General features: G+C 39.0%; 1 protein-coding gene across 1 annotated transcript; it reads left to right on the forward strand.

Moving 5' to 3' along the window:
* The first annotated feature begins 3,895 nt into the window (after positions 1–3,895).
* On the forward strand, positions 3,896–21,730 carry DEPDC7 (DEP domain containing 7). Its single transcript, XM_068556541.1, has 9 exons — positions 3,896–3,995; positions 13,139–13,529; positions 15,137–15,264; positions 16,086–16,275; positions 19,214–19,425; positions 20,520–20,662; positions 20,841–20,966; positions 21,080–21,158; positions 21,478–21,730. Exons 1-9 carry the CDS (start codon positions 3,923–3,925, stop codon positions 21,669–21,671), a joined length of 1,536 nt encoding a protein of 511 aa, XP_068412642.1. The 5' UTR covers positions 3,896–3,922; the 3' UTR covers positions 21,672–21,730.
* Positions 21,731–22,109: the final 379 nt, after the last annotated feature.

Consider the following 22,109-nt stretch of genomic DNA (forward strand, 5'->3'; position numbering starts at 1 on the left):
AGGGTGGGGCAAAGAGAAAAGCAAGAAGACCAATTAGGAAGCTACTGTAGTAACCCAGGTAAGAGGTGATAGCGATTCAGGCCAGAGTAGTAGGAATGGAGGTATTGGGACATGGTCATATCCTGGACATATTTTGAAAATAGACCAACAGATTTCCTCATGGATTGGGTGGGTGTATAGTGAGAGAAAAGGAGTTAAGGATGACTCCAAGACATTTGGCCTGAGCTACTATAGAGCTGGAGTTGCTATTAACTTAGCTGGAGAAATTTGTGTGGAAGAGATTTTGAGGGGAAAGATCAGGAGTTTGGTTTTGGACATGTTAAGTTTGGGATGCCTACCGGACATCCAAGTGGAGATGTAGACCTGGCAGTCAGATAAATGAGGCTGCAGTTTTAATGAAATGTTTACAGTAGAGATATGATTTGGGGAGCCTTCAAATGATTTTTTAAAACACGAGGTTGGCTGAAGGAGTGAATGATTGATAGAGAAGAGGACAAAGACTGAGCTCTGGGACACCTGAACATTATTAGTAGCAGGGAGAAGAGGAGGAATCAGAGGAAGGGAGACGGAGGAATAACAACCAGCGAGACAGGGGAAATATTCAGTGTCATGGGCTGGAAACCAAGTATCAGCTTTATAAATTGTGTATCAGATCTTTTCTAGAAAACAGGTTTCAATTCCTTTCTGTTTTCGGTGGCCTCCTCCTCATTTCCCCAACCACTTGGCCACTGAAAACGGGAGTGAATATGAGATGGATACCTTTCCTAAAACACAAATAGTCCACTACAGCAATTTTGGGGAGGGTGAGTCTTGGTTAAGATATGAGCCTGAAGTTTGATTTAGCCAAAATTTGAGGTGAAAATTTAAAAATTACACTTCCCATGTTTTAATAGTGAAAAAATTGGCACTAAATTGCTACCTTAATAACAAAGTTTTTTCAAAAACTCCAGAAGATTTTTATTCATCATTTTTTTACACTTCTAGATTTACATTTCTAGTTTCCACTGCTAGAGAAAATGGTAGTGCTGGTTGTTTGTTTGGGGGTGATTTAGTGTGTGTGTGTGTGTGTGTGTGTGTGTGTGTGTGTGTGTGTGTGTATGCAGGATTGCACCAGAACAGTTCTGTTTCCTGCCTCTTAACTGGCTTAGACAAGTTAGACCAAGTGAAGTTTTCCCATATGCTAAACATAATATTGACTTGACACACTTGTTTGAGAAATAATCAATAATAATTATTTTAAAGCACTCTGTTAAGAAAAAAAAACTGTGCAAAAATTACCTAGTTGCACGCTGTTTTATAGTAGTTTTATAGAACAGAAAGAAAGAGGCTGCAGGCTGTGCAGCAGTGCACTAGATTCATCCAGAAAGGGATGGATGAAATTTCCTTTCATGTCATAAACTGATTGTGACACTCCTAGATATGAAAGAGATTTTTAATGTTTTTTTAACTAGAGGCTCCTAAACATTAAATTTGGGGGATTCCCTGGTGGTCCAGTGGTTAGGACTCCACGCTTTCACTGCTGAGGGCGTGGGTTCAAAACCTGGTCGAGGAACTAAGATCCTGCAAGCCCCATGGCGTGGCCAAAACAAAAACAAACAAACAACAACAAAACTAGATTTTTAAAAGCATGAAGCTGATATTTTTAAAAGCTCTGTATTTTAATGAGGATAATCATTACTATATAAGACATCTACTATGTGCCCAACATGACAGATATTGAAAGAAATCTGAGAGGTTAAGATATTCTCCCTGCCCTGAACAGTTTTCCAACTTTGCTAGGCAATCAAGACGTGTGTGCTGAAATAATTAGGTAGTATCAGTACGATGGGGCCATAAAACAGTAATGTATTTGATAAATGTCATGGGTCTGTAGAGAAGGAATATATCAGTGTAATCTGGAAAAATCTGTCCAGCAAAGAAGGTGGGATTTGAATTAGGCCTCCAAGATACATAGAATGCAGACAAGTAAAAGAGAGCATTTCACCAGGTAAGATAGACAAAGATAGCACAGGCTGGTAAAAATTCTTTGAAATGTTATATAAATCATCAAAATAGTCACTGAGGTCACCTGCCTTTTTCAAAAGACCCAATATTAGTGTTTGTCAAGATTTGTTTTCAGAAATAAGATGAGCTTTTTTTTCCCCAAGTAGTGGGGATGGACTTGTGTGTTCATTCAGTTACACAGCACGGGGTAGACTAAAGTTAATTGGTCTAGTGAGTACCTGAAACCCGTCCTAAATTGTATCTTATCTCTGAGATACAGTAGTCAACTGAGTAGTCAACTGAGAAATGACAAAGGAAATTCCTTGAACAGAGGTGCGGTTGGGTTTTACTACCACCAGGGGGAGAGAGCGCATAAAAAAAGGACAATACTGGCAACCGTTTCTAAATCTTAGGAGCAGCAATGGCCCACGTCTAACCCACTAAACTGGGGTCCCTAGGGTCGCAATTTCTTGGTATGTGTTCTTTGAAATAACCACATGTTTGTATTCTTCTTAGCATTTTGAAGCAACTACGTGTAGGAGCTTCCTCCAATAAGCTAAGTAATGAACTCCCATTTAAAAACCATTCTGAGGCTTCCCTGGTGGCACAGTGGTTAAGAATCCGCCTGCCAATGCTGGGGACACGGGTTCGAGCCCTGGTCCAGGAAGATCCCAGATGCCATGGAGCAACTAAGCTCATGCGCCACAGCTACTCAGCCTGTGCTCCAGAGCCTGCACGCCACAGTTACTGAGCCCTTGCGCCACAACTATAGAAGCCCACACGCCTAGAGCCTGTGCTCCACAACAACAGAAGCCACCGCAATGAGAAGCCTGCACACCATAACAAAGAGTAACCCCCGCTCACGACAACTAGAGAAAGCCAACGCGCAGCAATGAAGACCCAATGCAGCCAAAAGTAAAAAAAACAAAAAACAAAAAATCATTCGGTTTATAACCTGATCACACAGGCATCCTCCTTCTAAGAAGACATTTATTGTAGGTACCAAAGGTTTAACATGATTGCAAAATCCCCAAATTTGAAAAAAAAAGGGGGGGGGCGGGGTTTAAGTATCTGGCAATTGAATTATCGGTCTCTTACACCACTCATCTTTTCAGAGGTACCCCAGAGCTGGATCCCTGGATTCCCTGTTTTCAACTTCCCCTTAACAGCCCCTTCCCTTCTTTCCTAACTCTGTCCCTACCCACCTGACCCAGAGTTACTTTGGAGGCGGCACCGATTTCCTTGGCAGCCAGCCCCAAGGCCAGCCAGCTGCCCTCCTGACTGTGACCTCTAGACATTGCTCTCCTGAAACAGATAAAGATTTGTTCTTTACAGGTGGGGATGCGTGAAAACCTAGAGGCACTTATCACCATGACATAATTTTAAGCACTTATGTTCCAGACTCAACAACTAAAATACATGAATTGGTTCGTGTAATCTTCATTAAAAAAATTCCGCGAAGTGGATACTAATACTGCCCTCGCGTCACAGGTGAGAACACAGAAGGCCAAGACAGTTAAACAGCTGGCCGAGCCCCAGAACTAATCCAGGGCGGGACGCGGCACCCTACTGGTCTGAGCCTGCCGCGCGCATACCTCTGCCTGCACGTGGGCTGTGCTGACGGCGGCGGCGGGATGCGGGCCGCGTGCGGCCGGCGCGGACTCGCAGGGCGCAGCACCCCGAAATACTTCCCACCTGGCTGCCTCGAGGGCGGGATCCGCACCTTTTCCTCGCCCGCGGGGCCTCAGGTTACAATCGGCCCCGGCCTGCACGTGACCGGCGGCGTGCGGCGCGCGGCGCGCAACTGCAGATCACCGGGCGGGGGCGGGGCCTGGCGGGAGCCCCGCCCCATCCCGGGCTAGTTAACTGGCGGCCGCGGTGCTGGCGCCCACTTCGCAGTGCGGCGGTCTGAGGCGGCGGTGTCCGCGCAGCTGCGGCTATGGCCACGGTGCGGGAGAAGGCGGCGGCGCTCAACCTGTCGGCTCTCCAGAGTCCCGCGCAGAGGCCTCCCGGTAGGTGCCGAGGACCCGGTCCGGGGACGGTGGGGGTCACGGGGTGGGCGGGGGGTGCAGGCTGAGGTTCTCGCGCGGGCGGGGGATCCCGCCAGGTACAGCCAGGTCCGCGGCCGCCTCCGCGAGCTCCGCACAGCTGTGGCCGCTCGGGCCGGCGCCCCCGCCGGTGAGCTGCTGTGCCGGACCCTGGTGCCCTCGCAGCCAGCTTTCTCCTAAGTTACCCAGACTTTAACTTCACCGCGCGGTAGTCTGTGCGCCAGCTGCGTGCCGGGCGCTTGCAGTAGGTCTCCAGACGTGCTCCACATCATTACTGGTTACTGTCTCAGCCACAAACCTTGACTCCACAATATGACCAGGGGCCCAGTGCCTCTGTTGCCCAGTTTGTTGCCCAGACTCTTCCTGGGAGTGGTGAGAGGTTTCTGTTATATTAAGTTCTACCGGCAGGAACTTGGCATAAAAGGTATTTATTAGTTACACTTTCTGGATAAGCAGTATTTCAATGAATAGAAGTTTTTGCTTTTCCTTTTCAATGGTTGCATGAGATAAGGAGAGACACTGGTGAATTTTGCCAGCTAAATCATGTCCTGGGGGGCAGGTTACTTAGGATGTTAGTATGCTAACATCTTGGTTTCTTTAAATGTCCAAACAATTGAACGGAATCGGATGATCGGTTCTAAAATTCCGATTTTAGCATACCCTACGTCTCAGTTAATAGAGTTAAGGGATACAGATAATACTTGGCTTTTTTGTTTTCCTTTTAGAGAAGTTACAACTTTCCCCCCTTTCTGTAGCTACAATGTGGGTTGCTGTAGGAATTAGTTCCCTTATTATTAAGCCTTTCATTTGTAAAAGCAAACCAGTGAAACTGTGACTCCTTCCTCAAGGCGACAGTGGTCAGTGGATTGACGTAGGACAAATTGGGTGCATCTCAGTGGCCTCAGTTTTCTGTTTAACTTACAATTAGTAATGCTCCTTTTAATCTTCAAAATGCTGGTGATAAATTGTGATAGAGAACCACTTTTCATTTGTACTTTTCTAAGAACGATCTTAACATTAATCTTACTCTCCAATTAACAGGATTCAAATAAGCACATGATGGCTACATTCAGAATTTCTCCAGTGTTTACAGTGTGAAGAGAAGGGAGATACTTCATCGTTTAGGAGTATAAAATCAAATAATATTGGAAACAGTCTTGAGAAGTCTTTAGGCTTACTTTCTGAGTGAAAGAAATTGCCAAATTTTATGTGATTAAAAGTCCTGTCTTCTCTAACAGCTGAAATACCTGTTCTGAGCTTTGGTCATTAGTGAACAGGTTCTTCATATAAGGGAATATGTATTCAAAATTAGGTAGATGACTCTCAGAGGGAAGAGTTGAAGTGCTGGTCATCGAATTTGAACCCAAGGAAAGGACCACTGTCTTCTGCACACCAGGTGCAGTGGGCAGAGAAGGGCCCACTGCATTTTCTCATCTGTTTTGGTTGCTACAGTTGGAACCCTACCTGTTATCCTATGTTCATCCCCCTTCCCACTCTTTAGTTGCCTTGTCACAGTCCAAGCGAGCATGGTAATGGGAGCCTGTGTTCTTGGTTCCCTGCCATTCTCTTTCTGTGTGCTCTGGCAAGCAGCTTTGTATTTTTGTTTCTCTACCTATTAGTAATTCTTCCATAGTTTAAAGGGGCTGTAACAACCAGGGACCTGATTTATGTAGAAGAAATAAAGTCTGTATGCTAACCTTTAGTGAGTAGTTTGAAGAAATTTGTCTTTTAATATAGACAAGCAAGAAAGTGGTATGTTATCCTGTTATCCCTTTATACTGTAACCTAATTCTTTGAATTCACCTGGTATCACTTTTCCAGGGAGCTCAATGTACTTCCCATATGCTATCTCATTAATCTGTATGAATTAAAGCAGGGGTCACTGCCTACTTTTGTTAATAGTTCTCTAAACATATTCTAAAATTGTTCTTTATTTATTTTACATAGTTTACCTGCAGCCTTCTTTTCAGAGGCAGTGTCAGTCTTCAGCATGACATCTCTAATGCTGTGTAAGAGGAAAACAAACTTTGGATTACCAAAACCAATATGCAGTAAAAGTGTTGCAGTATTGATATTGGCGTATAGGAAGTTTTCCCCACTCAGTCACATCTGCCTAGTTTTAACACTCAAAGCACAGCTCTCTACATTTATCTATTTTCATGAAATTTTGGTTAATGTCCAATAAATGTAGTCCTTTTCCTTTGTCTTAACAATTCTGTAATGTTTTAAAACCTCTTTTGAAAAAAAATAATTCTTAAGTAAAATTCTCTCAAATCCTAAATGATTTAGGATTTTATATACTTGTTATCTTCTGATGAGGAGTTAAATCTTCTGGTATGTGTCACATTTGTCATCTCACCTGCTAGTGGTCTTTATTTGACTGACTACTGTTCAGAGCTTGACATCATCATCCAAGTGGTATGAATAGGTAAAAAGTAAACTCTTTGAGGGTGGGGACTGTGTCTTCTTAGTTCAAAGAAAGGAAGAGAAAGAAAGAGGCCTTCCTTTTTTTTTTTTTTTTTTTTTTTTTACTTTTTAAATAAACATTTTTAGTATAGATTTAGATTTACAAAAAGTCACTAAGTTAGTGCTTAGAGTTCTCATATGCCCTTCACTCAGTTTCCCTTATGATTAACATCTTACATTAGTGTAATACATTTGTCACAATTAGTGAACCGATTTTGATAGTCCATGCTTTTACTCACATTTCCTTAGTTTTTGCCTAATATCCTTTTTCTGTTCCAGGGTCCCATCCAGGATACTACATTACAGTGAATCCACATGTCCTTCGGCTCTTCTAGACTGAGACAATTTCCCCTTTCGTTTTTATATGTCTGTTAATTGCTGGGTACGTGCCAGCCACTTTACATATATATCTCAGATGACCTTCACAATAACTGAGAGAAGTGGAATTAACTCTGTTTTGCACCAGAAAAGTTAGGCAGTTTGCCCAAGATTGCATTATTAGTAATGATGGAGCCAAGAATAGAGAACCAAGTTCTCTGGGACTCCAGAACCCACACTCTTGTGTTTTTCTATTCACAGAACCTAGCACTGTGCCTGCTGCATTACCACAAGTTTCCATGTCTAAACAGTATTCAGTTAACCTAGGGTTTCTGAACCTTGGCTCTGCTGACGTTTTCTTTGCTGTTGCGGGAGCTGGCCTGTCACTGTAGAATGTTAAGCAGTGTCCCTGGCCCCTCTACCCACTAAACATCAGTAGCATTTCTCCCTCCTCAGCTTATAACAACCAAAAATGGCTCCAGACATTGCCAAATGTCCGGGGGGAGTAAAATCACCTACTAAGAACCACTGTGTTAACCCTTCTTTAAAATATTTTAATAGTTGGCAATAATCTACAACTAACAAGTATTGAATAATTTGAACCTCTGTGAAGTATAAGGAAATTTGAATGAAATAAGGCAGTAGCTCACAATTTCTTTAAGTTTTGTGCAAAACTGCCTAACATGAGCTATCTGAATTCTTTTCTTTTGTGTGTGTTGGGGGTGGGGGCAGTGTAATATCCAAAAATGAAAATAAAATTGTTACATATTCATTTAGAAGTAGCATGTTTTAGTAACTCTGTGTGTATGTTTACCTTACATTGGGATCCAGTTTTATAATGTGTCTATTGATCTAAGGAGTTAATATAATCTCACTGATTAGCATGATTATAGAATTGTTTTCACCCTTAAATTGGTTTTCACAGCAGGGCCATAGTTGATGCTGACTGCACAGATCATGGTTGATGCTGATTATCCCCTTGTGACTTAATGAGTAAATGTAATTTCTTGACCTATCTGCCTTATGACTTGATTTTTAAGGAATTATTATTATAATGACTTGATTATTTAGTGTGCCTTTTTAGAAGTAAAGATGATTATTAGTAGTGTTACAAATACACATAAGTTCAATACTAGAAGTTTAACTTTTTTATGGCTGGTAAACTTTTTTGGGTAGATTTCAAATACATGCAAAGGATGGGTCTTTGGAAAAATAGCTATTGTTTTCACACAGATAAAGATAAGCCTGCTTGAAAACTGACTGTTAACTAGCCTAGATTTATATAGTGTTCATGAACATGTGTAGTATGTTATAGATCTAGTTTAAAACAGTTTCTGAGCCTCTTGATAGCTTCTCAAAGCTTTTTATCCGACAGGTCAAATTTGTTCCTATGCTTCATTTCTTACATATTTTGTTTGGTGTTCAATGACCATGTCTAAATGGAGAGAGATATAATTTTAGTCTCTAAAGTCCTACAAATCAGCAGTTTAGACCTGAAACATAGCTTAAACATAGTGTTTAATTCTTGTATCAGTAAATGAAGAAAACAAATTATAAAAGTTAAGTCTCTTATTCAGGGTTATCGCAGCTGGTCTCTAGACTTTGATCATTAGGTCATGATGCTTTTGGAACATGCTTAACCAAATGTAAACAAAGAAGCATCAAGATGTAGATAGTGATGAATTTTAAAGAATTGTCCAGCTCATATGCAAGTGAAGTTTGAGGACAAGCTGAAGCTTAAATTCTGATTGCTAGACTTACAAAACATTCATTGTATACTTCGGGTCTCTCGAATCCTGTTTAGAAGTCACAATAATTCATCTTACTGGGCCATGGTCAGCGATACCAATGTTCATTTCAGCTCTTAGATGATGATAAATAAGAAGTTTCAAAGCAGCATGTGGGGGATCTGTGTTCAACTGGTGAAGTCAGCATTAAAAAAACAGGCTATCCTGGTGTGAGTTTTGGCACATTTAGTCGTCAAGTCCAGGGTAGATTATGTATTAAAATATCTGTATGAACATGAGTTTGGGTCTGTGGGTGGTGATGCTTAAGGGGAAATACTCCAGGATATTTGCAACCAGGATGCAATGGTTGGGAATTAATGGTCAGTGAGAACAGAGGGGACCTGAAAGGGCTGAATTGTATTATGCCTGGAGAACTCTGGAAACATTGTATGGCTCACAGGTGCCTACTATCCTGCTCTAACCTGTTCTTTAATCTTTTATACTGTGTTATCCAACCTGCAAGACTTCCTGATTTTCCATATTTAAACAGCAAGTTAATATGGGGAAATATATTCTTTATTTCTTAATTCCCCTGTGAAGATTAGCCTTTTTCACGTCATTGAGGCTCTCACCCCCATCAGTTGTCTTATTGATCTCAAATTAATAAGTGAGTCAGCCTTATCTTTTAGGGTTTTTATGCTTACTTACTTGTAGCTCAACTGTTATGATTTATGTGTTTCATCTTTAGTATTATTACTAGCCCAGAAGTCTGTTTTGTTGGTACTTAATAGGCAATCTGAGCTCTACAAGTTTGAACCTTGCTTATTTTCCTTTCCTGTGTACTATGGATAGTATATATCATAGAATTTATGATACCTATCTTATTTTAGGAGTAATGACTACTAAGTGTTTTTAAATAGCTTGGTTAAGGATTCACAAATCTTAAAGTTGTTTTTTTGTTTGTTTCTTTAATCTCATTGGCTCACTTAAAGCTCTTTCAGTTAATCCAAGTCTTCAATGAAAGGTTAATGCTAAAACTATCTGCTAACTTTTCTTTTTTTTTTTTTTACAAAGCTTCTTTTTTAAAAAAATTTATTTATCTAATTTATTTATTTTGGGCTGCACTGTGTGTTCTTGGCTTCGCGTGGACTTTTTCTAGTTGCGGCGAGCGGGGGCTACTCTTCGTTGCAGTGCACCGGCTTCTCATTGCGGTGGCTTCTCTTGTTGTGGAGCACGGGCTCTAGGCACAAGGGCTTCAGTAGTTGTGGTGCATGGGCTTAGTTGCTCCGCGGCATGTGGGATCTTCCCGGACCAGGGCTCGAACCCATGTCCTCTGCATTGGCGGGGGGATTCTTAACTACTGCACCACCAGGGAAGCCCTGCTGACTTACTTTTAATATATTTATATTTAAGTACTAAGAAAAGCTAGTATATATTTACTACCTGTAAAACTGAGGGTAAGTTTGTTTAATTCCCTGAGCCTCAATTTCTTCAAACTAGGATTATTAATAACTATTTTAGAGAAGTTTATCAGGATTAAATGAGAGAAGGCAGAGCTTGTCATATTGTAAGTCCTCAAATGTTAGCTACTATTAATAATATAATGAAGATTTGAAAAAAGACTAAAGAACAGACATTAAGTTCATTTAAATCTCAGCTATAATCTCTGGTATGTTAGGAAGTTAAGAATATTAAGTGCTAATCCTCCTTTGCTGGAACCAGTACAGCTACTCCTAGTTCTGGATACCAGGGGAACGACCTGGACATATTTTGAGATTCCATACAGTGCATGATTCTGGCTCTACTCAGTAGAGACTAAATACAGTACCAGTAGTAAGTCTAGTTTCAGCTTGATTTGTCTAGTTGAGTCTCCATAATTCAGTTCTTAAAACTGCTCACATATTTGGAAAACTAGCATCAATGACTTCTTTGTTTAGTAATGGATTATGAAGTATCTGGAATTTTAAAATATAATTTTGATAATTAAAAACAATCTTGCTGGGACTTCCCTGGTAGCGCAGTGGTTAAGAATCCGCCTGCCAATGCAGGGGACACGGGTTCGAGCCCTGGTCCGGGAAGATCCCACATGCCACGGAGCAACTAAGCCCGTGTGCCACAACTACTGAGGCTGTGCTCTAGAGCTCGCGAGCCACAACTGCTGAGCCCATGTGTCACAACTGCTGAAGCCCACGCGCATATAGCCCGTGCCCTGCAACAAGAGAAGCCACCGCAGTAAGCCCGCACACCGCAACGAAGAGTAGCCCCTGCTCGCCACAACTAGAGAAAGCCTGCGCGCAGTGACGAAGACCCACTGCAGCCAAAAATCAAAATTAATTAATTAATTAATTTTAAAAACCCATAATCTTGCTGATTATTTTAAACTAAGATCATAATAATGGATAGATAGTAAAATTACCCATCTACTTTTGGTATTGGAAATATACAAACAATAAAGGGTTTTCTGTGTGTGTATGTTAGTAATTTTTATGGTAGCTACAAAATTACACTACAGATAAATACACTGTGGTTCACTACACTCCCTATATTTATTGCAGCACAAAAGATGAATTTCAAATGACCCACTTAAAATTTATGACTCTAGTGCATTGAGTGGAGTTTTTTTTTTTCTCTCAGCCGCGCCGCGTGGCTTGCAGGATCTTAGTTCCCCAACCAGGGATGGAAACCGGGCCGGTGGCAGTGGAAGCACGAGTGCTAACCACTGGACCACCAGGGAATTCCCAAGTGGAGTTTTAATGTGCTTCAGAAACTTTGCTTTCATCTTACATATTCTATTTTATCTAAAAAAGCAGGACGGTAATTTCAAGTAGGAGTTTCTTTAATTATAATTCCCCTTATTCGTTATTGTTGTACCGTTGCATATTGTTTTCCTTCTTAGACTACCTTAAGGGATGTAATCGGTTTTCAATTTCTCTGCCAAAATATCTTGGAAATAAAGGAGTTATATACTTAACAAAAATGGGGGCTTAAAGATTAGAACAACTGAATATTCAGAGGGTCATTAAAAGGTATAACACATAAAAAGGCATACTATGTGTTTACATAAAAAGAGAGCAAGCCAGCTAGCCACCAGGCTGACGATTAGCTAGACTTAGTTCCATCAGCTTACTAAAACTTAAGGTCCATTTTTTTTTTTTTTTTAAGATGTTAGCTATGAGTTTTTCTTTTAATTAATTAATTTATTTATTTATCTTTGGCTGTGTTGGGTCTTCATTTCTGTGCGAGGGCTTTCTCTAGTTGTGGCAAGCGGGGGTCACTCTTCATCGCGGTGCGCGGGCCTCTCACTATCGTGGCCTCTCCCGTTGTGGAGCACAGGCTCCAGACGCGCAGGCTCAGTAGTTGTGGCTCACGGGCCTAGTTGCTCCGCGGCATGTGGGATCTTCCCAGACCAGGGCTCGAACCCGTGCCCCCTGCATTAGCAGGCAGATTCTCAACCACTGCGCCACCAGGGAAGGCCCCATTTTCTTTTAATTGTTTCTCCTTTTCTTCTTTGTAGTTATGCCAAATATCAACTTAATAAAATGAGGAAAACTGTGATGGATCTTTGAAAGCACGTTTTCTAAAACCTTACTTTATTTCTGTGCTTTTCCTATCTTTGCAATAGGCTATAAGCTCCTATTGAACAGGAACCAAACTGTTAGTTGATCCTGTATAACAAAGTACTTAACTCATGAGTCTGCATAATAAGAAGCTTTAAAAAAAATTAGTTTATTCCAACAGGCATTGTGTGCGTGTGTATATCTATAACTATACATGTGTCTATCTGTATGTCTGTCTTATCTGACTGATAGATGCTTTGAAATCGTATAGACCGTGAACCAAGTCCCAGTACCACCTCTTACAGTATAATGTCTGGAGGTTACACTTTACCTCTGTGAATCTGTTTTCCTTCTCTCAAATAGAGGTGATGTCTGCTTCATAGGGTTGCTGTTGAAGATTGGAGCATTTATGGAGGCATTTAATAGAGCTCTTGTACATACTTGGTAACTGCCACAAGGTCCTGCTTGATGTGCATCCCCCCACTCCAAACCCCATTGTCACTCCTCTCTGATCTCACTTCCTGCTGTTCTTTCCCTTGGTCACCTACTCAGGTCATGGCAGCCTCCTTCCTGTTCTCATAGTGGAGTATACCCCCTCCTCAGGGCCTTTGCTCTTTCTGTTCTCTCTGTTCTTTCCCCGGATAACCGCACAGCTTGCCCCCAGGTCTTACGTAGGCTTCTGATCAGAGATGACCACGTCAAAGAGGTCTTTCCTGACCTCCCGTCTAAAACAGCATTCTCTTTCTTACCTGGCTTTATTTTTCTTCTTGGCACTGATCTAACGTATACATAGTGTCTGTATCTTCCCACAAAGAATAAGTCGATAAGAACAGGGACTTCGTTTCGCCCGCTCTTGTATCCTAGCACATCAAACAGTGTTTAGCATATGGTAGGCACTACATTTTTTAATGAGTTGCTACTAATAATTTCATATTTCAGTAGCAAGCTGCCCTCATTAATAACTTTGGAGAGTTGCTTAAGGATTGCTTAGGCCTGACTACAAATGAGTGAGGTGACTCTGTGATTTTTCGCATTCCAGGTTTCAGTGTCGCCCAGAAGCCGTTTGGAGCCACGTATGTATGGAGCAGCATCATAACCACGCTTCAAACACAAGTGGAGGTGAAAAAACGAAGGCATCGTTTAAAAAGACACAATGACTGTTTTGTTGGTTCGGAAGCTGTGGATGTCATTTTTTCTCACCTAATTCAGAATAAATACTTTGGTGATGCAGATATTCCTCGGGCCAAGGTGGTGAGAGTGTGTCAAGCACTCATGGACTACAAAGTATTTGAAGCAGTTCCGACCAAAGTCTTTGGAAAAGACAAAAAACCTACATTTGAAGATAGCGCTTGCAGCCTTTACAGATTCACAACGATACCTAACCGAGACAGTCAATTAGGCAAAGAGAACAAACTGTTTTCACCTTCCAGGTTAGTCTATGTTAGATTTTCATTTACTGCTGGCAGGGGGAGGGGCCTCCTTAGTGCAGTAGGTGGCGCGTCCGCCTCGTAATATTGGCAGGGGGGATGTTGGCAGGATTTTGTCTACTTTTTAATGAGATGCTGACCGTCTTTGTTATTTTTGGAACAGTCAATTAGGCTAAAATCTGGGTCTGTGGGTAACTTTGATAAAGTAGAGCAAACTTCTGTTTATTTGGTATCTCCTAGAATTCTTGTTTGTTCATATATTTAGCAGAAACCACCAACAAACTTTGATTTTTCTGCTTCAAGTTACAATTACTGTATAAAAAAAGTTAGAGAGTTTATACACAAAGTGGTATGAGAACAGGAGAGGTGAAGACAAGCAGGTGGGTTGTCACTAGAATCCAGAAAATAGCAGATGTGAAATATGAAAGGAGCCAGTATGCAGAAGGTTTCATAGGACATTGTAAGGAGTTTGCACGTGATCACACAGATGTTGGGGAGGCCACAGAAAGACGTTAAGCATGATGAGATTGTATTTTAGGCAGCTATATGGACAGTCTAATGGGGAGAGGAATCTTGCAATATTGTGGTCTACAGAGGAGGGGGGAAGTAGGCAGCAGTGGTGGAGGAGCAGGAATCATTTAAAGGGAGCCTGGGGGACAGAATTGTAGAACCCAGTGATTGAAATGGATGTAGGTGATAAGTGCATAGCTAACTTAGTTATTTGTCATGAGATAAAACTTTTCCCTTTTATTCCCCTCAGCTAAGCTGTGAAGAGGTGACCATGTAATTGAAGCTCTTACAATTCAGATCTGACCCAAACTCAGAGTTTTAGTGTATTGACTTTCAAATGTTTTTTTTTAACTCTGTATTTAAAACATGATAAAATTTACCTCTCTCTGTATAGGAAGGAAGTAGGAGGATAAGGTAGGGCACAGTCAGTACTTTCCAAATGTAGGTCCACGTGCTTTATCTGAAACCTTTGGGAACAGATGCGTTTAGGAATTTGGAACTTTGGAGATTTTAGAAAGGTCATTATGTACATATATCATTTACTAGATAACACTCTGAGAGGGATCTGGGACAGCATCTGGTAATCAAACACATTAGTATTTCTGCAGTGAAAATATTCATACTAACTGGGATAGATAAAGGCTGTGATAGTCTCAGAACAGGTTTTGTCACTATATGAATTCTGAATAAACTTTAAATTTTTCAAAGCTTTTTGGGTTTCAGAATTATGAATAAGAGATTATAGTTATGTATTTGAGCGCCATCTACCAGAGAATGCCCCGGAAAGAGAGATAACTAATAAAAACAGTAAGCATAAAGTTTGACTGTGTTTGATTATGTTTTAAAATTGGCGACTAACATTTTAGTCATTGAATTACTTAAATCTAAACGCTCAAAGGAGAATTTATGTAGAGTGTGTACATTCAGGCTTGAGAAAGAAGGTGGGATGTTTTTGTATTTCATTCTACTCTTAGAATTTGTATTTGTTATGTTTTTGCTCTGAAATACATAAACTTTCTAGAAACTCTTAGCTGTCAAATTCAAAAATATTTCTGTAGGCTTACTAATAAACAGGAATTTATGAAATAAATTTATTTTAGGTATGCAGATGCATTATTTAAGTCCTCCGATATCAAATCTGCAAATTTAGAGGATCTGTGGGAAAATCTGAGTTTAAAGCCTGCTGACTCCCCTCACGTAAATATCTCTGCAAACTTGTCTCCACAAGGTAAGCTAAAGATGATACAGGAAGAAACAGAAGACTAACTTCAGATAAAGTTATTTAAATTTTTTCAATCTTAACCTTTATTAGAATTTAGATATTCAGAGCATAAAGAAAGAGCACACTGTGTATTAAAGCTGTTTATATTAAGTTTTAACAGAGGTCTATTATCTTTAACAAATAGATCAGTGTTGCAATTCTGGAACACTGACTTTTGTCCTATCAGCTGGCAGAGAGTCAAATCTGAAATGTTTTACATGCAGATTTTAAAAAATTTATTTAAAATCTGCTCTCAGATATATCTTTCCCTAAGATTTTATTAGGTTAAATAAAAATTTGACAATTATATTGAAACATTAACAGGGCTATATGTTCTTCCTTGTCTGTGGCAATGGAATGTGGTTTGAATGACTGATTTCCACCTTCCCTCCCCCATCCCAGTTGTGGAAACCCTGAGCAGAATAATCTGCAGCCAATGGTTTCAAACCAGTTTTCAGATTGAATGAATCATTCTTTCTTCCAAGGTCCTTATTAACATGTTATATGACTTGATCTCTTATCAAGCCATATTGCTTTTTACAGTACAAAAATGAAAAGAATTCCTGTTGTCCAATGTCTGTTCTCCTACACTTTAAACAAATCTTGAATTGTTTTACTTTGTTATAAGAAACTACTTCATAAAATTGACTCTCTCTCTTTCTTCTTCTTCCTTTTTTTTTTTTCTTTTGCCATAAGTTTATTAGCTTAGACCTGCCTAGGCAGATATTGTGGTGAGCGTGTAGTAACTATTAATCGTTACTTTTCCCCTTGTTATTTTCCCTGTGCAGTTATTAATGAAGTATGGCAAGAAGAAACAGTTGGGCGTCTGCTACAACTTATAGACCTTCCACTCCTTGACTCCCTCCTCAAACGGCAAGAGGTGGTACCTAAAGTTACTCAACCAAAGAGGCAGCCTGACTTGGTCAACAACAGGAACTATCTGGATCGAGGGATTCTCAAGGCTTACGGTGAATCTCAGTATGTGGAAATACATATAATAATTTGAGTGTGTTTATAGGAAGATATTAGTTTTAAAATAATCTTTTGACTTCTGTCCATACGATCAGATATGCTTTGTCAGTTGATATTATCAGTATTGGGAAAAATGAACAAAATTACCTTGGTCAAAATTAACGAGATTTAAATGTCATTATTTTTCATATTCATTTTTGTTTCACATATATCTCACTTGCACATCAAGTGAAGAAAATGATTATGTTCCATCTTCTTTGTTAAAATGTGGGGCTGTCTGCTCTCTTAGAGCTGTCTGGTCTTCAGAGGGACCTGGAACAAAATGAACAGATTTGTCAAATTCTTAGACTCCTTTGACTATATATGCTTTTATAGTCTTCTAGAATGTGTATTAAATATGTGTTTTTCGAAATTGAGTTATTTGTAGTGAGGTGGGTGGACCTAGAGTCTCTCATACAGAGTGAAGTAAGTCAGAAAGAGAAAAACAAATACCATATGCTAACACATATGTATGGAATCTAAAAAAAAAAAAAAAATGGTTCTGATGAACCTAGGGGCAGGACAGGAATAAAGACGCAGATGTAGAGAATGGACTTGAGGACACGGGGAGGGAGAAGGGTAAGCTGGGACAATGTGAGAGCGGTGTGGACATATATACACTGCCTAATGTAAAATAGATAGCTAGTGGGAAGCAGCTGCATCGCACAGGGAGATCAGCTTGGTGCTTTGTGACCACCTAGAGGCGTGGGATAAGGAGGGTGGGAGGGAGATGCAAGAGGGAGGGGATATGGGGATGTATGTATACATATAGCTGATTCACTTTGTTATACCGCAGAAACTAACACAACATTGTAAAGCAATTATACTCCAATGAAGATGTTAAAAAAAAAAAGAATATATACTTATCCCATATGTATTATAAGTTAAGCATATATTTATTTATTTATTTATTTATTTATTTATTTTACTGCATCACCAACTTCCGGGTTGTTGTGATAAAAATCCATTATTTTATATTGAGTTTACTATACTTTTCATACATGAGTTCTCTTTTAAGAATTAGTTCTGTCATTATATTTAGTTTTACAACCATATTAAAAATAACAATTTAAAAAAAATAAGTGTATTTTTAAATTAACTGGTTTTATTAAAGAAACATAATGAAAATAACTCTTGCTCTCACCTCTGACTACACTCTCCTGATTAAAAATTTGAAGGCTTAACTCCAGGTGCTAAGGGAATTATGATTTTATTTTTCCTTAAGGAGGAGTTCTATATTCCTTATAACCTTGAAACTCTTCCCCTAAGTAAAATTATTAAATGTTAAAATCTTGTATTTTCTAGTTTATTTAATTTTTAGTGATTTTTGCCTTAGCAGATAGTGTTCCAGTGGTTAGGAATATGCAAATGTTTGAAAGGAATACAACTTATATTTTTAGTACTTCACCATTTCTACATTCTAATGAATTATTAATAAACAGTTGAATGTCAAAAGGTAGCTTAAACCCTTATGTGAAAAAATTAATCCCGACATACTACTTATTGAACTCTCTATATAAAGAGGAAGCTTATTATTCTACAAGAATTTAAATTACATTTCTACAATCTAAAGTAACATGTGAAAAAAATTTATGATTACCTTAAATTTTAAGTACAGAATCAGAAATTGACCTTAAAGTTCATCTATCTACATCTTATGATGAAGCTGATGACCAGAGGAGATGACATGACCTGGGTGGTGGCAGAATTAATTGTCCTGAGTCCACAGCAGTGGAGGACATGATTTTTTTTTAAACTATATATATTAACAAATTGAATGTTAAAAGTTAGTCATTCTGCAGATGAATGGATAAAGAAGATGTGGCACATATATACAATGGAATATTAGCCATAAAAAGAAACAAAATTGAGTTATATAAGTAGCAAGGTGGATGGACCTAGAGACTGTCATACAGAGTGAAGTAAGTCAGAAAGAGAAAAACAAATATCGTATACTAACATATATATGGAATCTTAAAAAAAAAAAAGGTTCTGAAGAACCTAAGGGCAGGACAGGAATAAAGACGCAGACATAGAGAATGGACTTGAGGACACGGGGAGGGGGAAGGGTAAGCTGGGACGAAGTGAGAGAGTGGCATGGACATATATACACTACCAAATGTAAAACAGATAGCTAGTGGGAAGCAGCTGCATAGCGCAGGGAGATCAGCTTGGTGCTTTGTGACCACCTAGAGGGGTGGGATAGGGAGGGTGGGAGGGAGATGCAAGAGGGAGGAGATATGGGAATGTATGTATATGTATAGCTGATTCACTTTGTTATAAAGCAGAAACTAACACACCATTGTAAAGCAATTATACTCCAATAAAGATGTTAAAAAAAAAAAACAAACAACTTAGTCATTCTGTTTCTTGAAATGTAGCAATTTTCTTAAGTTACCCAACTGGCATTTTATTAGAAATGGTAATTAATATTTAATTATTTTGAAACTGTACCTTATCTTCCTGTATTCTCTTCTAGCCAAAGTCAGAGATGATAGATCATACACAGAGCTTTGAAGTAAGCAATACGATATTAGAAAAATGCTGGTCTAGGAGTCAGATCTGGGATCTAGTCCTACCTGGGACCCTGAGCAAGCAACTTAGAGTTTCTGGACCTCCATAGGAAATTTAAGGAGCAGAGTTTGAATTTTGATGTCTTTCTCAGGCCTATATTGTAGTGGATGGATTCTGTTTTCACTTAAAAAAAAAAAAAAAAGACATATTAAACCCAACTTTTTATCTGTGATTCATGATCTAGCTATATATTAAAAAGAATTACACATCTCTTTATCTAGGTGTATAGAGATTTATTCTGGTAGGAAACTTGAAATAGCTAGTAAATTAGGTACTGAGTGTACGTTGGTTATCCTTTGCTTTTTAAAATAATAATTCTTTTCTCCCATAGGGAAGATGAGTGGCTTTCTTCAGCAATTGACTGCTTGGAATACCTTCCAGACCAGATGGTTGTAGACATAAGCAGAAACTTTCCTGAGCAACCAGATAGAATAGACTTAGTGAAAGAACTTCTGTTTGATGCCATTAGCAAATATTACAGTAGTAGGGAACCTCTGTTAAATCACCTATCTGATGTTCATAATGGAATTGCAGAACTCCTAGGTAAGTAAGATGTTACTGGATACAAGAATTTCTCTTTTGGAGGGCACAGGAAAATGTTACTTGTCCTCAAAATTAACCAAAATGGTACTACTTCAAGCTGAGAGTGGATCTGGATTAATCCGTGGAAAGTGTGTTTTTTCCAAAACTTCTAGGCCTCACTTGGAAAGAGGCTTTAATAAGCTCTGAAGTTATTCAGGGACTTCTGGTTGCCACAGGAGAATGCTGCTCTCATTCACTGGAAGCTTAATAAGCAGAGAGTAGCAATTCTCTTTTTCAGAAAGTGTTATCAGCACTATCACCATTCCCCCTTCATTCTCTTCACAATGGCAGACACTCTGCTTTGTCTCTGTACCAGTGAGCCAGACTGTTCCATATGGTTTGTTGAAAACAAGTGGCAGGTTTCAGAGAATCCTTTATTTTTCTCAGGTAGAGTTGGATACATCAGTACTGTATACATAGTGTACCCTCGAAATGTAGTGAATTATTGGAAAACATAGGCTGAGAATTTATTTACAAAGCCAAGTTAGATTTAACATCTTAAGATTTGTGTATGACAAGGACTTAGGACTGGCCAATTCGAGTATAGGCTTCCTTTTTTTTTTTTTTAATTAATTTATTATTTATTTTTGGCTGTGTTGGGTCTTCGTTGCTGCGTGCGGGCTTTCTCTAGTTGCGGCGAGCGGGGGCTACTCTTCCTTGAGGTGCATGGGCTTCACATTGCGGTGGCTTCTCTTGTTGCAGAGCATGGGCTCTAGGCACGCGGGCTTCAGTAGTTGTGGCATGTGGGCTCAGTAGTTGTGGTGCACAGGTTTAGTTGCTCTGCGGCACGCGAGATCTTCCCGGACCAGGGATCGAACCTGTGTCCCCTGCATTGGCAGGTGGATTCTTAACCACTGCGCCACCAGTGAAGTCCCAAGTATAGGCTTTCTTGATGGTATTGGTCATTCATTGTAATTCCTAGTCTTTTTGTTTTGCTTTTGAACATCGTTTTGGATAAGTTTACTGATTAGCGTAAGCTCTAACTCGAATTTTGTTCCCTTTGATATAGTCGTGTCTGGTCAAAATTAAAAGCATTTTTTTTCTTTTGGCTGAAGTGAATGGGAAGACTGAAATAGCACTAGAAGCTACTCAGCTCTTTCTAAAGCTTTTGGATTCCCAAAATAGAGAAGAATTTAGAAGACTACTGTATTTCATGGCTGTTGCAGCACATCCCTCTGAATTTAAATTACAGAAAGAAGTAAGTCTTTTGTCTAAGTGTTAATTGTATTCAGTATCTGTAATATTTATAGGATGTATTATTCCATCATCAGCATCAATTATGCTGAAATGGATAGTAGCTATTAATATTTAACATTCCCTTTTATATTACAATTCTTAAAAATATATGCTGTTGGGTGTGTGTTTTATTTTTATAGAGTGACAACCGAATGGTTGTGAAAAGGATATTCTCAAAAGCTATTGTTGACAATAAAAATTTATCCAAAGGCAAAACTGATCTTCTGGTACTCTTTTTAATGGATCATCAAAAAGATGTTTTTAAGGTAAAACTCTGAAAGTAGTTAAGTTGAACTTATGTAATAGATCACTAGGTTAAAATGCATTTGAATAATGTTCCATGTTCCTTCTTTTTTTTTTTTTTTTTTTTTTTTTTAAGATTCCTGGAACTCTACATAAAATTGTCAGTGTTAAGCTCATGGACATTCAGAAGGGAAGAGATCCAAACAGAGACGCAGGTAATCTGAGAAATACTACTTCCATGTCTCACAAGGATAAATTCCTGGTGTTTATTTGAAAGTGTTTTGCTGTAAAGTAGTTGCACTTTAATTTCAACTAGACTCTAATCAATCTCCTCAGAGCTATCCAGACTTAGCTGAGAGCCTCCTTATGTCAAAAAGCGACTTGACAGGGTTAGAAAGTCAGCAGTGCTTAGCATCTTTACATGCATTTTACAAAATGGGGAAAAATATATAAGTATAAAAGTGTTGCTTGATTTTTCTAGTTAAATCTGAGGAATAGATTCATTAACTGAACTTTTTGCTTTTAAACTTTAAGGATATATTTATTGCCAGAGAATTGATCAAAGTGATTATTCTGACCATACAAGGAAGACAACCAAGGATGAGCTAATGAATTTACTAAAAAATATTGATGAGGATTCAAAACTTTCTGCCAAAGAGAAGAAAAAATTGCTAGCTCAGTTCTATAAGTGTCACCCAGACATCTTTATTGAGTATTTTGGGGACTGAGTGTTCCAGTGTCTGTATATAACTTGTGTATTTTAAGAATAAATTATGTATCCTAAAGATCCAATCACATTGTAATATTGGATGTTCTTCTAAATATGAAACTGTACTTAATAAAACTTTTTTGTATAACTTTTTGTGTCTGAAACTGAGTATTAGATGGTGTATTGCTGTTAAGTATTGACCTCTTTTAGGTGGGTTGATTTATAATTATTGTGCACAATACTTTATAGAACATCCTAGGAATTTAAATGATATGACATTGCAGTGTTTATATAAGAAAGTATTAAACAGTAAGGAAGTCTGTAATTACAAGTTAATAGGAGTATGGTTTGTACCTTGAAAGGTATACTTCTTAAAGATACAAGATAGAAACTTAGGCTATGCTAAAGTGAATTTGTGAGTTACCATAAACTGTAGACAAGTCAAAAATTGAACTGT

The sequence above is a fragment of the Eschrichtius robustus genome, chromosome 11 (assembly GCF_028021215.1).
Source record: "Eschrichtius robustus isolate mEscRob2 chromosome 11, mEscRob2.pri, whole genome shotgun sequence".
Classification (NCBI taxonomy): domain Eukaryota; kingdom Metazoa; phylum Chordata; class Mammalia; order Artiodactyla; family Eschrichtiidae; genus Eschrichtius; species Eschrichtius robustus.